At 38.2% G+C, this 16,398-nt stretch overlaps 1 protein-coding gene across 1 annotated transcript in view; it reads left to right on the top strand.

The window, feature by feature from the left end:
* Positions 1-16,398, top strand: part of prex2 (phosphatidylinositol-3,4,5-trisphosphate-dependent Rac exchange factor 2) — a 90,323-nt gene that overhangs the window by 47,878 nt on the left and 26,047 nt on the right. Inside the window, 10 exon segments of the mRNA XM_055037609.1 lie at positions 1,898-2,015; positions 2,589-2,773; positions 5,256-5,417; positions 8,651-8,873; positions 8,959-9,166; positions 13,552-13,731; positions 14,285-14,379; positions 14,585-14,667; positions 15,241-15,271; positions 15,274-15,330. Coding sequence (XP_054893584.1) covers positions 1,898-2,015; positions 2,589-2,773; positions 5,256-5,417; positions 8,651-8,873; positions 8,959-9,166; positions 13,552-13,731; positions 14,285-14,379; positions 14,585-14,667; positions 15,241-15,271; positions 15,274-15,330 — 1,342 coding nt within the window.

Below are 16,398 nucleotides of genomic sequence, written 5' to 3'. Positions count from 1 at the left end.
AATATGCATTCCTTCTCTGTCTGTTTTTGTTGTTGACTTTTGATTTTTGCTCCAGCGGTGCTGGCACCTGGCTCATAGTGAAAGACTAGTAGACTGCCGATTGAGGAGGTAAAAAATCTGGAGATGACTGGAGAAAGAAGGGCAGCGGGGAGAGTAAGTTTTCTATTTTATGTGAGTGGTTGAAAGCAGAGAAGTGTAGGAGGAGAAGACCACCTGTTCAAGGTAGAGAACGTAAAAAAAGGTTTGTGTATTGTGTCAGTTAGCAATAATGCGTTATTACGATGGAGATTTCAAGGACTACAGCAGGAGATCTAGTTCATATCTTCCGTGGCAATAGAGGTACCGCCTTCTCCTTCTTGGCCTCTGCATATTTCTGAGTGCGGTAGGGGGGTTAAACACATGAAGACCAGAGAACAAGCACAGTGTGTAGCCTTGGCAAAAAAAAAACCCCAACAAAAAACGGTGTGGGTTTGGGTGTGGAAAACCGGCGCAGACAAAGACACACGCCTGTGAGGCACGCTAGAATGGCTTGATTAGATTGGCATGGGTTTATTTTTGCGACCTAGCAGAGCACCATGTTTCCATATGTCTGCAAAGGCTTTCTGTGGTTTGTGCTGCCAATCCAACTGTGACAGTGAACAACATAGCTATGCAGAATCAGCTGAACATGCTACGGCCTCCAGCCACAACATATGCAGATACGGGAGAGATTTTTAGCATGGCATTTTGATCAAAGTGACAGAAAAAAATGTAGCTCTTTTGTCATTAGAGATGTACTGATCAGTTTTTTTTTTTTTGACAATTTCTAAAATCTGGGTACCACACTTTTGCTAAAATGTAAGATTAGCTTTTGAAATATTTTTCTGGCCTTTCAGTCACCCTGTTTTTATTTGAAGAGCAGTTGCTATTAACACAAAACTGATTGTGGAGTGGGTACTTTAGTTTTTTTTAGGTTTTTTTTTGTTTTTTATTTTGCATAGTTTTTTAGCAATTAGCTTGAGTATTTCACTCTCTGTAATTTCTTGAACATGTACATCCTTGCCTTTCCTAAAAAGGTGTCAGCCTTTTCAAATTGAGCATGTTTCACGACTTACTTCTGAAAGTAAGTTATGATTGAAAGGATAAAAACAGAACAAAATGTGTTATTCCTTTAGCCTTTCTATTATCCATTAAATGTCTTCCTCTCACTCACAGCTTTAGTTAATAGCAGATATTTGAAAAAGTATCTTGCGTCTCTAAGCTTCCTTGGACTTCATCTCTGACATCTCACTAACACTGCGTGCATGTCCACAGTGACATTGACACTTTTTGGTGCATTTGCACTTTTGCCTCCACTCTGAATGGTGAATATATTTTAAATACTCATTTGTGATGTATCAATGTGAACTGGATGTTTGGAGAAGAGGGTTTTTACCGCCACATAAAGTTTCAAATCATTTTAAACTTTAAACTGAATTCTTGTCAGTGTCTGATTTGTTGGTGTGTTTATACTTGCAAGGGATCTAATCCATTGACTAATAAGTAAAACTTTGAGATGCACCAAATTAATTTCCCCAAAATCAGAATCAGATTATTTTCTCTTGAATGGCTCTGATCAGTCATTGTCACGCTGAAAAGTCTGATATTTTATTTCCCTGTTCATAAAATTCTTTAAAACTAAGATCTGCAACTAGCTTTGGTAAATAATCACATTTATGTAATGGCTTGTTTAATTTGATGTTGTTTTTTAATTTCATTAAAAATTAAATAAGGGTTGTGATTGCTTTTGTGCAGAAATGCAGTTAATCTTGTAACTTGTTGTTAGATCCAATAATATATCTCTCAATTAAAACAATCTTCCTCATTTCATGTTTATGAAATGAATGTCTTTGATGAACAGTCATATTATTTTTTGCAGCAAGACACCATTAAATGGATTTACAATAACAGCGAGAGCGCTCTGGAGGAAAACCAGAAATCTAACCAGAAACCCACCCCGGAGGAGAGCGGAGATGGCTTTGAGGGCAAAGTGGAAGGTGACCACACACAAACACACAAGCATATTCACAAAGCACATTAGAATCACCCATTTGGGAGAATACATTGTGGTCCATGGTGTTTGTGAATATAACACACGCCTGCTCACAAGGCCCATTCTTACCGAATGAGACGCTGCTCTGAAACAGGCTCATCTGGATTGCGTTAGTCTGAGAACAGCCGCTTCCTTTGGCTCATCAAGTGTTAATTTCCCTCAACAATTTATAGATCCCAAAGAGAGAGTAAAACAAGGAAAGCTATTCCCCTCTCAGCAAGTTGCTGCAGAGCACAATTTATTGCCATATTAAGTCATTTCATTTGCATACGGCTGGTTAATTTAATGGAACTACTCATCATTTTTTTTTTCTGCAGGGATAGATGAGTAGTGGGTTTTATTTTTGAATTATGCTCTGACTTGGTGGTCTGAGGCCTCCTTTGTTGCTGAATGTGATGATGAAATCAATGCTTGCAACATTACAAAAGTGCATCCCAAAATTTATGAATTTGTACAGTTTTGCTTGTGTGATAAAAACATATTGAATTCTGCCTTTTGTGTAATTCCGCTATTTTAGAAGTGATGGACAAATTCAACACAATCACCATCATTGATGGGAAGAAGGACCATGTGAGTCTCACTATAGACAACGTCCACCTGGAGTACGGAGTGGTGTATGAGTATGACAGCACTGCTGGCATCAAGTGCCAGGTGCTGGAGAAGATGATTGAACCCAAGGGGTTCTTCAGCCTCTCTGCTAAGGTAGGGGCTCACTTTACTTTCGGAATGGTCACAGAACATTTTGTGAAGAGGTCAGCATGCAAATTATTTAAGTCCCACAGCAAAATACAAACTTGATTTTAGAGGAGGCTGTGAAACCCTCTAAAATGTATGTAAAGATTAAATCTGCTTCTAAATATAGGAGAGTTGCAACACATTCAGAAAACGTTAAAATATTACAGTAAAAAAAGAATACTAAAGACACTCAGATTTTTGATCTCAAAGTTTTTCTAAAGCCATAATTCCAATACTAGTACCAGATTTAATAGATTAATAAATTAATAGATTTTGATTTCACAATTATTATTGGCTCAGGTCAAAATATTTCTTCTCTTTTCCTGCTCTGTTCAGTAATAACTACCTACCTTATGATTATGGACAATGTCACATTACTTTTGAGGAAGGAGTCTTTGTAGAACAGGCTAGACTAAAGTAATTGTGCTTACAAAAGGCCTACCTAATCACTGGTCAGGGCTGATGAAGTTTGAAAATTAATAATCAAAATCAGCAGTTTTGGTGCTTTTCTGTAGATCACTGAAGGTTTTTGTTAAAGTTTCATCCTGGAACATTTTGAAAACAGTAGATTAAAGTATAAGACATTAAGCCATTCTGCAAAGCATTTTCTTTTAAGAGAAAGGATCATGATCCTCCACTTTGGGCAGAGGCAGAAACTTTCTGGTCTTGAATGCCTCATGAGAAATCTTTAAGCCAAGAGGAGCAGTTTAGCATGGGAAAACGCTTAAATAAATGCTGCTCTATGCAGTCAGCTGTTGCATCCAGAAATGTAACCAGAAGCCTGAACATGCATGCAGGAAGCCATAAATCAGTTCTGCTTAAAGCTGAAAGGTCTGTAGGGAATAAGCTAAAGTGGGATGAACAGAAACAAGAAGTTTAGACAGATGTAAGTAAAAACTTTAAAGCATGTAAAATTGGCAGTAAAAAGCTTCCAAATGATTCGCCCTTCAAATTGACTTTTTCTTTTTTTTTTAACAATTTATTTGTTGCAGTGGTGGGGCTCATCTTACCTTAGTCAAGGTAATCATTTATGAGAACCCATGAGAAAAATAAAGTACATGGCTTGCTGTTTTTGTCTGACTTAATAGGAGGGAAGCAGGCAGAACCTGCCAGTTCCAAATCTGATCCTAAATCTGACTGTCTCTATAAAATCAGAAATATCTACAGTTGACTACTCTGGATCACACAGATCCCATTTTTCCTGTAATATTTTCTAATATATTCTGAAAAAGGTAAATCTGTGTGAAATACAATGAACTGGATCAAAGGCAAATACAGCTCATTTTGCCTGTTCTTTGCTCTATGTTTGTCATTGTGACCCTGTGATGTCCTGGTAAATTGTAAACTGCTAATAAAAAGTGTGTAATGTCTTTCTGTCCACTGTATAACCTTATATGTAAATTTTTTTAATCAAAATTCAGGTAAAATACATAAACATAAATATTTAAATAGCAACACTAAAACTTTCTATTTTTGTGCATAAAATGGATACATCGTTTTGTGATTTGAATTAAAAATCACTAAGCATTTAGTTTTAATCTGGAATGATTTAAATGAGCATTGCGATGGTTGAGATTTTAAATGATAATCATTACATTGTGTAAAAAAAAAAGTCTGTGAGCTACTTCTGCACACTTAAAGTCACCAGCTTTTTTCAGAAGATCTTGCAGCAAATTAAACCCGACAGCCGCATTTTCGTTATTTCATTACCCGCTTGGTTTAAGAGCGTCTTACGTCCCAGCAGTGATGTTCGCAGAATGATCATTATTGATTTAAGGCACACGGAGAATAGCAGATCCACTCAGACATGGAGATGCAATGCTTGCTGAAGTGAAAAATACTCTTTGCAGCATCTTTCTGCCAGATCTTATAATGAACGGCATCCCTCTTATAGTAAATTATTTCAGATCACATGTGAGAATATGCCTGAAGCTAGATTTACAGCTATGGCGTATTGTCTTTACTGTAAAGCGTTTTTCTAAATAAGAAACCCATTACAAAAACAACCCTGCCAAATAGTATACCATAAAGTACTTAAACCCATTAAGTAAATTGTATAGGCCCTTTCCAAATAAAAAGTGAAAGTAATTTTAGTATTATTGCAAACATCTGCTGCAGCATCCTGTGTCATCCTTGGAGATTTGGGTGCTGTGTTTAATGCGGGTAACTCTACTTCAGTCTCTTCCTGCAGCTACATTTTTCACCCCTGTTTTCCTCCAAGTATCGTCTTTCCTGTTTCCTTCATATCAAATTTTTAATCTGAACAATCTGGGTGTATCTTCATGAATTTATGGAACATGGGAATTTTATTCATTCCAGTTTAGCTGCTCATAAAATTCTGCAGAGAAATAAGACTGGGTTTTTATTCATGCGTCGTTCGTATGATTTTTAGAGGTACTCTCATATCAATTCATCATCGCTGTCTCTGTTTACCCTTGTCTGCGAGCAGATCCTGGAGGCACTGGCGCGGAATGACGACACACTGCTGCAGATGTGCAGCAAGTTGAGCTCCAGCTGTGACCTGATACCCGACGACTTGCAGGTTCGCTTCAACGCGATGTGCGGCGAGAGGGCGGAGCACATCAACCGGCGCATCACCAACTACAGAAAGGTACAACAATGCAAACTAATGATTTGAACCAAAGAGACACCCGGAGATTCACTGATATTGCAGACAAATTTGAAAAAGGAAGCATCATATTACTTTATTCCATTGCGTCTCAGACATCAGGGGAAAAGAGATGGAAGTTTGAATAATATGTCTGCCTGAAATTCTGGGTAGAATTATAATAATAGAATAAATTGATATTGTTTGAGGCAAAAACCTTTTCTCTTCTTAAAAAATATCTGGCAGAAACAGTTTACATTACAAGATCCCTGTGATGTTGACATAACAGAAATAAAATGGTAAATGAAAGCTTTACAAGAGAATTAAAAAGAGAACAATTATGTAAATTATGAAGAAAAAGGGAGAAAAAGCAAAGCAACTGGGATTTTTAGTGACAATGTATAGATTTTGAGGTGGATGAGTGGCAAGTTCTGCTCTAAAACCATAAGAGGTTTAGTTTGTATTTTTCCATAAACCATGTGGGGGAAACACCAAATCTGGGGGCGAAGAGACTCTCTGGTCAAAGAGACTAAAATTCAGCTTGCATGCAAAGTTGTATGAGTTGTGAAACATTGACGCATCATCCCCACAATGAAACCTGTTGATGGCAATATCATGATGTAAGAATGCCCTTTTTCTATTGTTTTATTAATGAATGTTGTAGGCCTATATGAAGGTTACTTACCAATAAAGCTTTTCCTTAGAATGTGACTGTAATTAATACAGAAATAAATAAAATCCAAGGAGTATACCTGCACTCTGTTTAGGTTGGGCTAGAGTGCGTTGTGAAATACTATCTCTACAGATCCACCGTGAAAAATGGGCCTGGCAGCATTATGCTGTGAATGGAAGATGGATAAAACCAAATGCAGTGAAATCCAAGAGGAAACCTTGTCAGAGGTTGCAAAAGACTTAAAACTCAGATGAAGGATTTAAGGTTCATGACACTAAACATAAAGCATTCTTTAGATCAAAGCATATACATATATCAGAGTAACCCAAAGTCCAAACCCAGAAAAAATCCCAGTGAAAATCTCTGTTTGAAGATTCTCTGTATACAAAGAGACTTGAGCTATTTTGTAAAAACAAAATGTCAAATACAAAAACTTGCAATGAAGTATAAATACAGCTGTGCACAACACATGCATTATTTATTTTTATGTGCAAAAAACTTGAAAACTTGCGTCCTTTATTTGCCCCACTTAATGATGATGTACTACTTTAGCTGGTAACTCGCATAAAATGTACATAACATTTTATGGTTGTGGTTGTAACATGACCAAATGAATATTGTAAATTGCCAGTAAACGATGATAAAATAGCTAAACTTGTCCAGAACATGACATTTACCAGAACCAGAACTTTGTCAACGAAATTTGAGATGAAAAGTTGACATTCTTTTTCACTTCTCTATAACATCTGCACACATTCCTCCATAGGCAATGCATGCAAGTGTGCGTGAGAAAAAAGAACAAACTGACTCGACATTAGACAGAGGTCTTGGATTAATTACCACTTATAAATATCCTTGCAAAGTCAAAGCCAGGACGTCCAGTTGTGTCGGAAATGATTAAAGCAGAGATGAACAGAAAGATTTTTGACTTGTGCTGTGAAACTTTGGGCTCCACATTCAATTCAATTCTAATCCCCTATGGAAATTAAATGAATATTAAAAAGACAGATGTTACGGCAACTCCTCTCCTCCATCCTTTATAATTAAACTAAGGAGAGTAACTGAAAAGAAACACTTCATTTTGTTCCTTATTTAAAAGATGTGGTGCAATATAATATAATTGGGAATCTCTTCCTCAAAAAAATGCTTAAAAAAATAATCTAGTGTTACTAAACATCTGCTGTAAATGCACAAGGCGGCATGTTGGCGCTGTGATGAAGTTCAGGGAAAAGTACAAACAATTTGAGTGGATCCAGGACGACCTTTCAACTCCCTATGCACTCTGTTGTTCATAGATATTCAATTTTCCATAATCTTTCAAAAGTTTTGTTTCTTTCTGGCTTTTGTCAGATGTTCCTGTACAAATCCTTGATTGTTGATCCCTTCTGGAGGATATTTGGCCCCTAATAAGCTGCGTACACAGGATCCGCGTGTGAAGATTGATCTGAGTTTTGTTGCAAAGACATGTCTTTCAGTAGAAAACATGTTTGACATTTACTCTGGAATACAGAAAATCTGCAGCTCTTCAGCAGCAAATTTGAAACATGAACTCGCATTCCAGAGCTTGCTGATGTCAAACATAAAAAGTCCCAATTACAACACGATGATATGAGCTGCTGCGCACCATTTCAGCTCCGTTTATGTTGGTCTAAACAATAAAGGGATTGTGTCGGGGTCTGGAGATTTTTCCACATGTATGAGCAATGCCAATCTTAGGAGCCTGTTTTAAGTCTTTGATTCGCTTTAAAGATTTGAGTTGCCACATGAAACAGAGAGAATGCTGAAATTGTACTGAAATGCATGTTTTTGCTTTTATTCCAGAGCCAACTCTCAGATAAGTAAAGGACATTGCAGCATTTAGTTAACTGTTGTGTTTTACATGTAACCTTTCAATTCTTCACATCAGCTAAGCAATACAAGGTTACATTTTCTTAAAATGTTTTCATGCTTTGAAAAACTTTGATTACAAATGCAACCCACCTGGAAGTTATGACAAGGGTGTTCGTGCATCCTTAAAAAGTTTTAAATCCATGTATCTCAAATAAAAGCCTAAAAATGTCTTTCATATAAAAGAAAGTTGACTTTAAATGAGTTAATCACAGGTCTTAAATTTTAATGTGGCAGGACTATTTAAACTTATTATATATAATGTTTTTCTCTTTTCTGTCGAACAAATGTTTGAGATCTATGTCGGTTCCATTCTGTGAATTGAGGCGGTTAGAGGTACCGCTAATGCTATTGCTAATGCTAATCCTAATGCTAATACACCCTTGCTAGTTGGCATTTTCTTGTGCGTACTGTCGGAAAGTGTAAATTCATCTTCGCCACTGACTCCCTTGACCACCAGGATTCTATGTGCATTTTGGGCAAAAAAATCTTGTCATTACTACAATACAAAATATTTTGTATAGTTCTAATGTTGTACAGGTCTTAAATTTAATTCATAATGGCCCTAAAAAGGTCTTTAAAAGCCTTAAATTTTAGGGGGTGAAACCTTAGAAGCCCTGTATGAAACAATTATTAACTCATCATCTGGCTGAATCTCTCCTTTACTTTGATACAGTTTTCTCGGGTACTGAAGAACAGAGCGTGGCCCACCTTCAAGCAGGCCAAAGCCAAAGTCTCACCTCTCCACAGCAGCGACTTCTGTCCCACGAACTGCCACATCAATGTGATGGAGGTCTCCTACCCCAAGACCACAACCTCTCTGGGCAGTGCATTTGGTGTGCAGCTGGACAGCAGGAAGAACTCTTTGGAGAAGAGTGCACGCAGCGCTGGACAGAGTGGTGAGGATAGTGCAAAGGATGGGCATTTTATTTCATTATTTATCTAGCTGACAGGGTTTTACTGATGAAAGGGGTTTGTGTACAGGTAAGCTGAACCCCATGGTGAATGCTCAATACACTATCACAACTATGGCTGCCCCGTCCAGTCACAGTCTGGGTCGGACAGAGGGACACGGACTTCGTTTTCTGCTCCGAGAAGATGACCTGCTCACCTTGGATGCATATCAAAAACTCCTTTATAAACTCACCGCCGCGGTCAAGGAAATGGAGACACACGGAGCCCATATTCACGAGTAAGTAGCTTACTCTTTGTACTTTATTGTATAAAAACAAAGTACTGCATATTTGTGATGGAGAAGGTTAACGTTAGCAGATGAGACCTATAATACATTTTTGTTGGTTTACATGGGCACAGTGCTATAGTAAGATACAGTGGTGGCTGCATTATGTTGTGGGAATGTTTTCCATTAGCACGAAAACAGAAGCTGCTTGGAGTTGATGGAAAGAATGGATGGAGCTAAATAATGAGCAGTCCTGAAAACCTTTTAAGGTCACCAGTGGTGACACAGACTTTCATTTCATTTGGCAAGACCAAAGGTATTTTGTTGAGCAGGATGAGGGAAAAGTTAGATTTTTCCAGATGTGTAAAGTTGGCAGGTACATAAAAGGACAATCATGGCAGGATTTTAAATCCAAGGATAATTTTTCTACATTAGAATTACCCAGTACGTTGTGTGGGCCGGTTAAAGTGCAATAAACTTTAGGATTGTAGTATGAGAAAATGTGTATAAGTACAAGCAGTATGAATACGCTGCATATCATATACTGAATTGGCTGTATGCCAGATCAAACCACTTTGAGTGATTTTCTTTTTTTTTTTTTTAACCTAAAATCCTTCCAGATAAATGAATTGTAAAAAAGGAATTGAATGAGGTAGATGTGTAGGACACATTGCAAGAACAACTTAGATCATTTAGATGAAACCATTTGAAAACATAGAACACATTAATTTCTTCTGACTCTTATTTAACTTGTTCATTGTTTCATTCTTCAACCCAGCAGTTAAGGCATTTTGTTTGCCTCATAGAACAAGGATTAGCTTAGAATCTGTTGCTATATTCAGGTTCACCACTAAATCCAACTAATTATCACTCACTGAACCTTTAATGTTACAACCTTTACTACGTCTTAAAGTTCAGGTCGGATTTCATGAGATGACAAAATCCTCTGGAGACTTCGACTGTTTTCATTGCAGACTGAAGAGATGTTTATTTCTGTTGTAAAGTATTTAACCATGATGGCTGACTTACCTTTGAGACGAGGCTAAAGTTATTGAATGCCCCATAGGAATGTGTTTTTTATTAAATAAGCCAAAATCGGTTCATTCAACATAAACACCAGTTATGCCACTTATCTTAAGCTATTCTTAGCTTGTTAATTGTGTGAAGAAAATCACTCAAGACCCCTATAAATTGGGTATGGATGCAGGGTTCACTCTTCTGAAGTAGAAAGCTCCACTGAACAAGACATAAAATCTCTACAAAGAAAGGCGGGTGTTGTATAGAGTCAGCCCCTCCTCTGTAAAAGCTTGTCACCATCAAGGCACCAATAAAACTTACCTGCACAGCAGTCAATAATTGCTTGCAGACAGCTTTGTGATTGTTAAGCCTGCTATGACTCTTCAGGTAATCATTCCATTGATTTAGTCATTAATGGTCTCCTCTTAATTTAGTGAATGAGATTAAAAGTTGCCAGATGAAGCGGAGCTGTCGGCTCACGTCATAAATGATGAGCAGTGTCCTCAGCAGGGTTTTAATGTCTGAGTCAAGATAAATTCTGTCATGCTCCTGTCACTGCCAATTAGCTCACCGGCATCCTCGCACACTCTGAAGAGTCCAAGAAGCATCTAGCGAAGCGATAATGACCTTTACCATGAGCTGTCTGTTCGACATGCAGACTACAGAGAAGGAGCTTGTTAAGGGTAGGAGGATGTGAGAATGGACACGAGGGTTTTCAGCGCAGGAACTAATTTGACTTGTTGCTGGTTGCAGTCTGGCTGCATCTTTTTGACCTCTGCAGGACTGCTAAGCCTTCCTTAGCACTTTAGATTGATTTGTATATTAGACTGTTCACTGGCAGGCTAAGGATCGTTACTAATACTTCTCAGGCTCTGGTTCTCCCCTTCTGAGGTCTCTGGATTCATTTTTTAAATCTCCAATCCTCCGAGTTTGTTTGCTATCTTCATAAGCTTGGATTTTGTTCACTTTTTTAGCCTCCTCCTTATTGTAAGCTTGATGGGAAAATCTCTTGGAGGTTCTATTCTATGAATATAATGAAAAGCTGAAGTGGCTATTTTATGTTGAATGTGTCCTTCTTCCGTTCTGAATGCCAACAAAGGAAGACTGCTGTATATACGCAGCAGAGTATAAATATCCATATAATTTAAGGAAAGATAAAACTTTGGACACAGTTTGGCGTTGCATAACTTCTTGGCAGACTTTCGAGGAATCCATTTTTAGGCAGAAACTTGTGACCTTTTGTTTCTATGCCTCAGAGACGAGGGTCACAGCTGCGAGAGGACATACTCGATGACATACATCTTATCAGGACTTCCTCCCTTCCAAGTCTGAATAACAAATTTCCTTACATTGCCCTTCTATTTTCACAACTTTGTTCTCAGGTTGCACATATAAAGCTGCAGAGTTCTTGGAGTGATTCACCTCAATTGACGTTAAAGTGAATATATGGTCGTATTCTAGAGCCAGAAAACATAAAAATCAAGAAAATCTAAAACATAAAAATTTCATAGTCGGTTTTTCCATTGTTTTCAAAGCTCATAAGTAATTTTAAAATACTCTCCTGACATGAGAAGTATGTTGTCCTCTCAAGACGTCGTATAGCTGCTCCACCTCACAGTCACCAAGGAAGCATAATGGATTTCTTTCTTCTATAAAACCTTTCTTGAAGTAATTTGTACATTAAATTCATGGCTGAGTTTTTAAGGGCAGATTACATATTTTTGTGAGAAAGCTTAATGCACATGGACTGATGGGTGTGGCAGATGTGTATTCTGCAAAATGTTTTAACAGCTACATTACTGTATTACTGTAAAACTCTCATCAGTAAATCTTACAATGTGACGTTTTATGTTTTTTTTACTGTCTTTTTAAATGTGATTTACACTGTAGATGCTTTTATTTATAGCAAACGGAACCAAAGTCAAATTTCTTGTTTGTGTGAACTTGGTTTTATTCATGTTCTGGTTTTAAAAAGAGAAACTTGCACAGTCACTTAATTGCTTTCAAGTGGAATGTATTCTGGCGACACAGCTGTTGTATTTCACCTCTACGTTCTCCTTAGTGGTAAAATCCAGTCTCTTTGCTGGGTGTCAGATTGTCAGGTCTCAGAGCTGCTGCTTTCAGATAACATTTCTCCTGATTTTCTCTTTCACACTTAAGAAATCTTTAGGAACTCAAAACTAAGCTGCAGTTATTTTTGTTCTGGATTGTCATTGGTATATATATGCATTGATACCCTCGTCTTTCATTCTTTGGTTGTAAATTTCATCTGGACTTCTGGCATGGCTTCCTTTTTCTTTCTATCTATCAGAATTTCTTTTTACAGATGAGGTTAATAATGCATATTATGGAGAACCAAATGTGTCATAATTTAGTAGTTGTATTGAAGTATGCTTTTTTTTTTGCCTGCTTTCATTCTCTTGGTCATTGCTCCCCTGTATTTGAGGCTTTAGGCCACCATCTCTGATCCATGTATTGTTATACCGCCATGTCCCCCAGCACCCAGAATGGCTTCACTTCTTTAGTAATGAGCAGCCAATCACAGATCTAGCAGGGCCTCTCTATGGCGATGGAATGCTACTTTGTTTTTTGGGGCATTCTGGACCGAACTGTAATGAGGGCATCTTTGCTGCCTTGTCGGCATGCAAATGAATAGAAAGGAGGTCAGCTGGGAGGGAGAGAGAGAGTAGAGTTGAGGAGATGTTTGGCTGGCGTGAGGAAGCTATGTTCATTTTGATGAAGAACAGACTAACGCAGTCCCTCTCCAACGCTTCCACTTTGAAATGTCTTGGAGGCCGATGGAATGACGTAATGGAAAATGTAGGCAGGCTCAAACTGAAATGAGTCTGAAATATAAACAGACATCGCGTGTCAGAGCAAATGCGTGAGGGGGGGAGAGGGGGGATCAAAAAAGTACAAGCCAAGCATTTATTGGGCTATGGCTTTAAACACCACCATGTGTTGTTGCAACTGTGAAAATATCCTGTCCATCCTCTTCCTGCCGCTCTGATAGACATCTAACAGAACAGAATAAAAGTCCATGGTAGCACAGAGAGGGTAACTGATCTCTGCATCTGCATCACTGCATGTTGATACAGCTGCCCCTTACATAATATTTGAATCTTTAAATACGATTGAGACCTCTGAGCATCTTAAGATTTTGTGCCAATGCCAAATTGAGACAAGCCAGGGTTTTGTTTGGCCCAGACAGTCCGCTATTGGAGCCCCAGACATGAGTGGCATCTGCCGCATATTGTAAACACTGCATCAACAACCCACCAGACGACTGCATTAACGTTATAATTTTGATCTTTCTACCTTGTGTTTTATATAATTCCTCCTCGCTTTTTCCCCCATGCTTTTCTTTCGGTCTGCATCAGCCTTGTGTCCTCCATCACATATCCCGCAGCATCAGAGGTGAGACACCCAGAGAGCTACATCTCTGCAGAGAGTGAAGGGGAGAAAGCAGAGAGGAATGGGAAGAAGGTGTGTTTCAATGTGACAGGAGACGAGCAGGAGGACTCTGGACATGACACTATCAGCAACAGAGATTCATATAGGTAACCCTCAAGAGACAGACGGTCACATAACAACTGGTGCTCTTAGTAACTTGTTCTTTGTAATAAATGTATTCAAACTAAACAATAATGCATGACTTAATGTTTTCAAAATGCATTGGATCAAATCCATTTTTTGAACAAATTTGACCTAATGTACCTAAATTAGCTCAAGTTGAGCCAACCAGAACTAGACTAAATTAAGATGAGTTTAACAATGTTTGAGCTAAGCTATTATAAATTAAGCCATTGGGGGCTAAGTGGAGCAGAGCTAAAGTATATTTATGTTACGGCAAAGTAAGTAAGTTAATTTGATGTAAGATAAGGTTAAGATAACTGGAGCTTTTTTTGACTAAAGTTAAGATGAGATGAATTTAGTTGAGCTAAGTTGAGGTAAGATAATTTAAGTTATGATAAGTTAAGCTAAACAAAACAATGAAAATGTATTTAAAATGAGTTAAGACACTTATTTTATGCTACATCAAGCTATGCTTAGGTTTATATTGCATTCCTTTTTGGCCTGTTCCAATGATATTCTGTTCTTGTTTTTCATCAGTGACTGCAACAGCAACAGGAACTCAATTGCCTCCTTCAGCAGCATCTGCAGCAGTCACTGCAGCTCCTATGTTCACAGTGATGACATGGATTCAGGTGCACAAACATCATAGAACAAACACAAATATTGATTTTTATATATCTTACAAGTTGAAGTGTGTTTAGGAAGTTAAGACCTTGTATTTGCAATAGAATAATAAAAATTTTGATAGGAGTGAAGTCCTATGTCATTTTTTTTCTTTATTGTGAAGGAAAGACACTGATGTTGTCCAAATGGCTGGTTGTATTTTCATTTCTGCAGGAGATGAAATGCCATCTAGTGTGTGGCTGTCCCATGACAAGCAGAAGAAACTACACAGCTTCCTGGAGCATCTGTTTAGCCAGGTGGGTTAGTTAAACATCATAAATGTGAAATTATGTTAGCAAACCTAGAGGGCCCACGCTTGCATGATATTGTTGTCCAGACATATTCCTTAACCTAAGATATTAAAGTATTAACTGGGCAGTTCCAGGAATTAGCATTTTTATGATGAACATTTTTTCTTTTTCAAAGGTCGACTGTTTATTGAAACCTGAAGTGGGATATTTTATTGTAGCCCCAAGAAGGGCAAACGGAACAGCCTTGATATTTTCTGGGACCTTTACAACAATAGGGCATGAGGATATTTCCATCACTGGTGGAAAAAGAAAAGGAACAAAGCTGTGCTGCTCTTTTTGTCTGCTTCCTGTAATATGTTGTAATATAGAGAAAAGTCCCCAGATTTGTTCCCCCCCAGCATCACAAACTGTGAATCCATTTGAGTTTGGGAAGGGGGAAGCAGGTGTTAGTTATGCGGGGGCAGCTGGAGTCTTTTTATTATTTTTTCATGTTTTTGGTCCCCAGTGCAAACTTTCCAATCTGGACGCAGTGGGAGACTGTATCATGTGTTATATGTTTGACCCAAGTGCTTTCTTCAGGTGGACTCAATCACCGGCATGCTGAGAGGAGCGGGGTGGCGCGGGCATTCGAGCAGACAAAGTGCTTCACGCCTGCAAGAGGGCTGCAAGGTAAAACCACCAAGAAAATGCAAGCATTGTGCTTTCTATTCAGTCATCACTGGAACACCTTTTGATCTTAGAACTTTTGTTCCATTGTGCACTTGCGACCACCTTTTTTCCTGTCAATTTCTACATTTTCAACTGCAGTGTCTGCAGTTCTAGGGAGAGTTACCCCCTGATGTGGGTCTGAGAGGAGGAAGATGATATAAAAGGCTCTCAGAGCCAGTATTGACTTAAAACAGAGCAGGAGCTGGATACACAGGGGCTGGGACTTCCTGTTGTGTACTGTGATGCTGGGTAGACATGTGGGAGCAAGTGTTGTTGGTGGACTATAAACATTTAGAAAAAATATAATTTTTAAACATTTTCTCTCCATTCATTTCCATTTATGTCTGTCGTGTGAAAATAGCACCGCTTTCATTATACTCTCACACTATTTAGACCTCCTCGAGTTTTGCAGATTTTGTAACATTACAATCAGAAGCCTTCATGTAGTTTGAGATTTAACGTAATTGACCAACATAAAGTTATGTATAAGTTTTACTTAGAGATACCAGAGAAACCGGTTGTAAACACAAGTTCAGTTTTAAAATAAATATTTTTTATTGTTTCTACCGCACGTTGAGATTTGTGGTTGTAACGTGACAAAATGCTGAAAAGTTTAAATAGTTTGAATACTTATGTAAGACATTGTATTCGGTAGCTCATTTTGCCACCTGACCCCATTTCAGCCTCAGTGTTTAACCTTGGTGTCTATTGTTGGGTCATATCTCTTACAGGGAAATGTAGGAAATGTGGAAGGAAAGGCTAAATTTATCCTTATCATTTCCTTCTACAAATACAAACTAGCTGACAGCGTTCTTTCATCATCCCTGAAACTTTCTTCAGATGGCCCGACCCATTTCTCAGATAAAACAGCAAAGGAAAGTGTGTGTGTGTAGTGCAAGCTTGCTTCTCAGTGACTCATTTTTCTTCTTCAAAGCAACAAAAGACTGTCTTGTCTTGCATTTGTCTCTATTCCACTGTGCAAAACTCACTTGCAACTGAGTCTTTGTGTCCTTGCGTGCCCCTTAATGC

The sequence above is a fragment of the Poeciliopsis prolifica genome, unplaced genomic scaffold (assembly GCF_027474105.1).
Source record: "Poeciliopsis prolifica strain line A6 unplaced genomic scaffold, Auburn_PproV2 SCAFFOLD012, whole genome shotgun sequence".
Taxonomy (NCBI): Eukaryota; Metazoa; Chordata; class Actinopteri; order Cyprinodontiformes; family Poeciliidae; genus Poeciliopsis; species Poeciliopsis prolifica.
The sequence above is the reverse complement of the archived record's forward strand: the minus strand, read 5'-3'. Positions and strand labels throughout refer to the sequence as shown.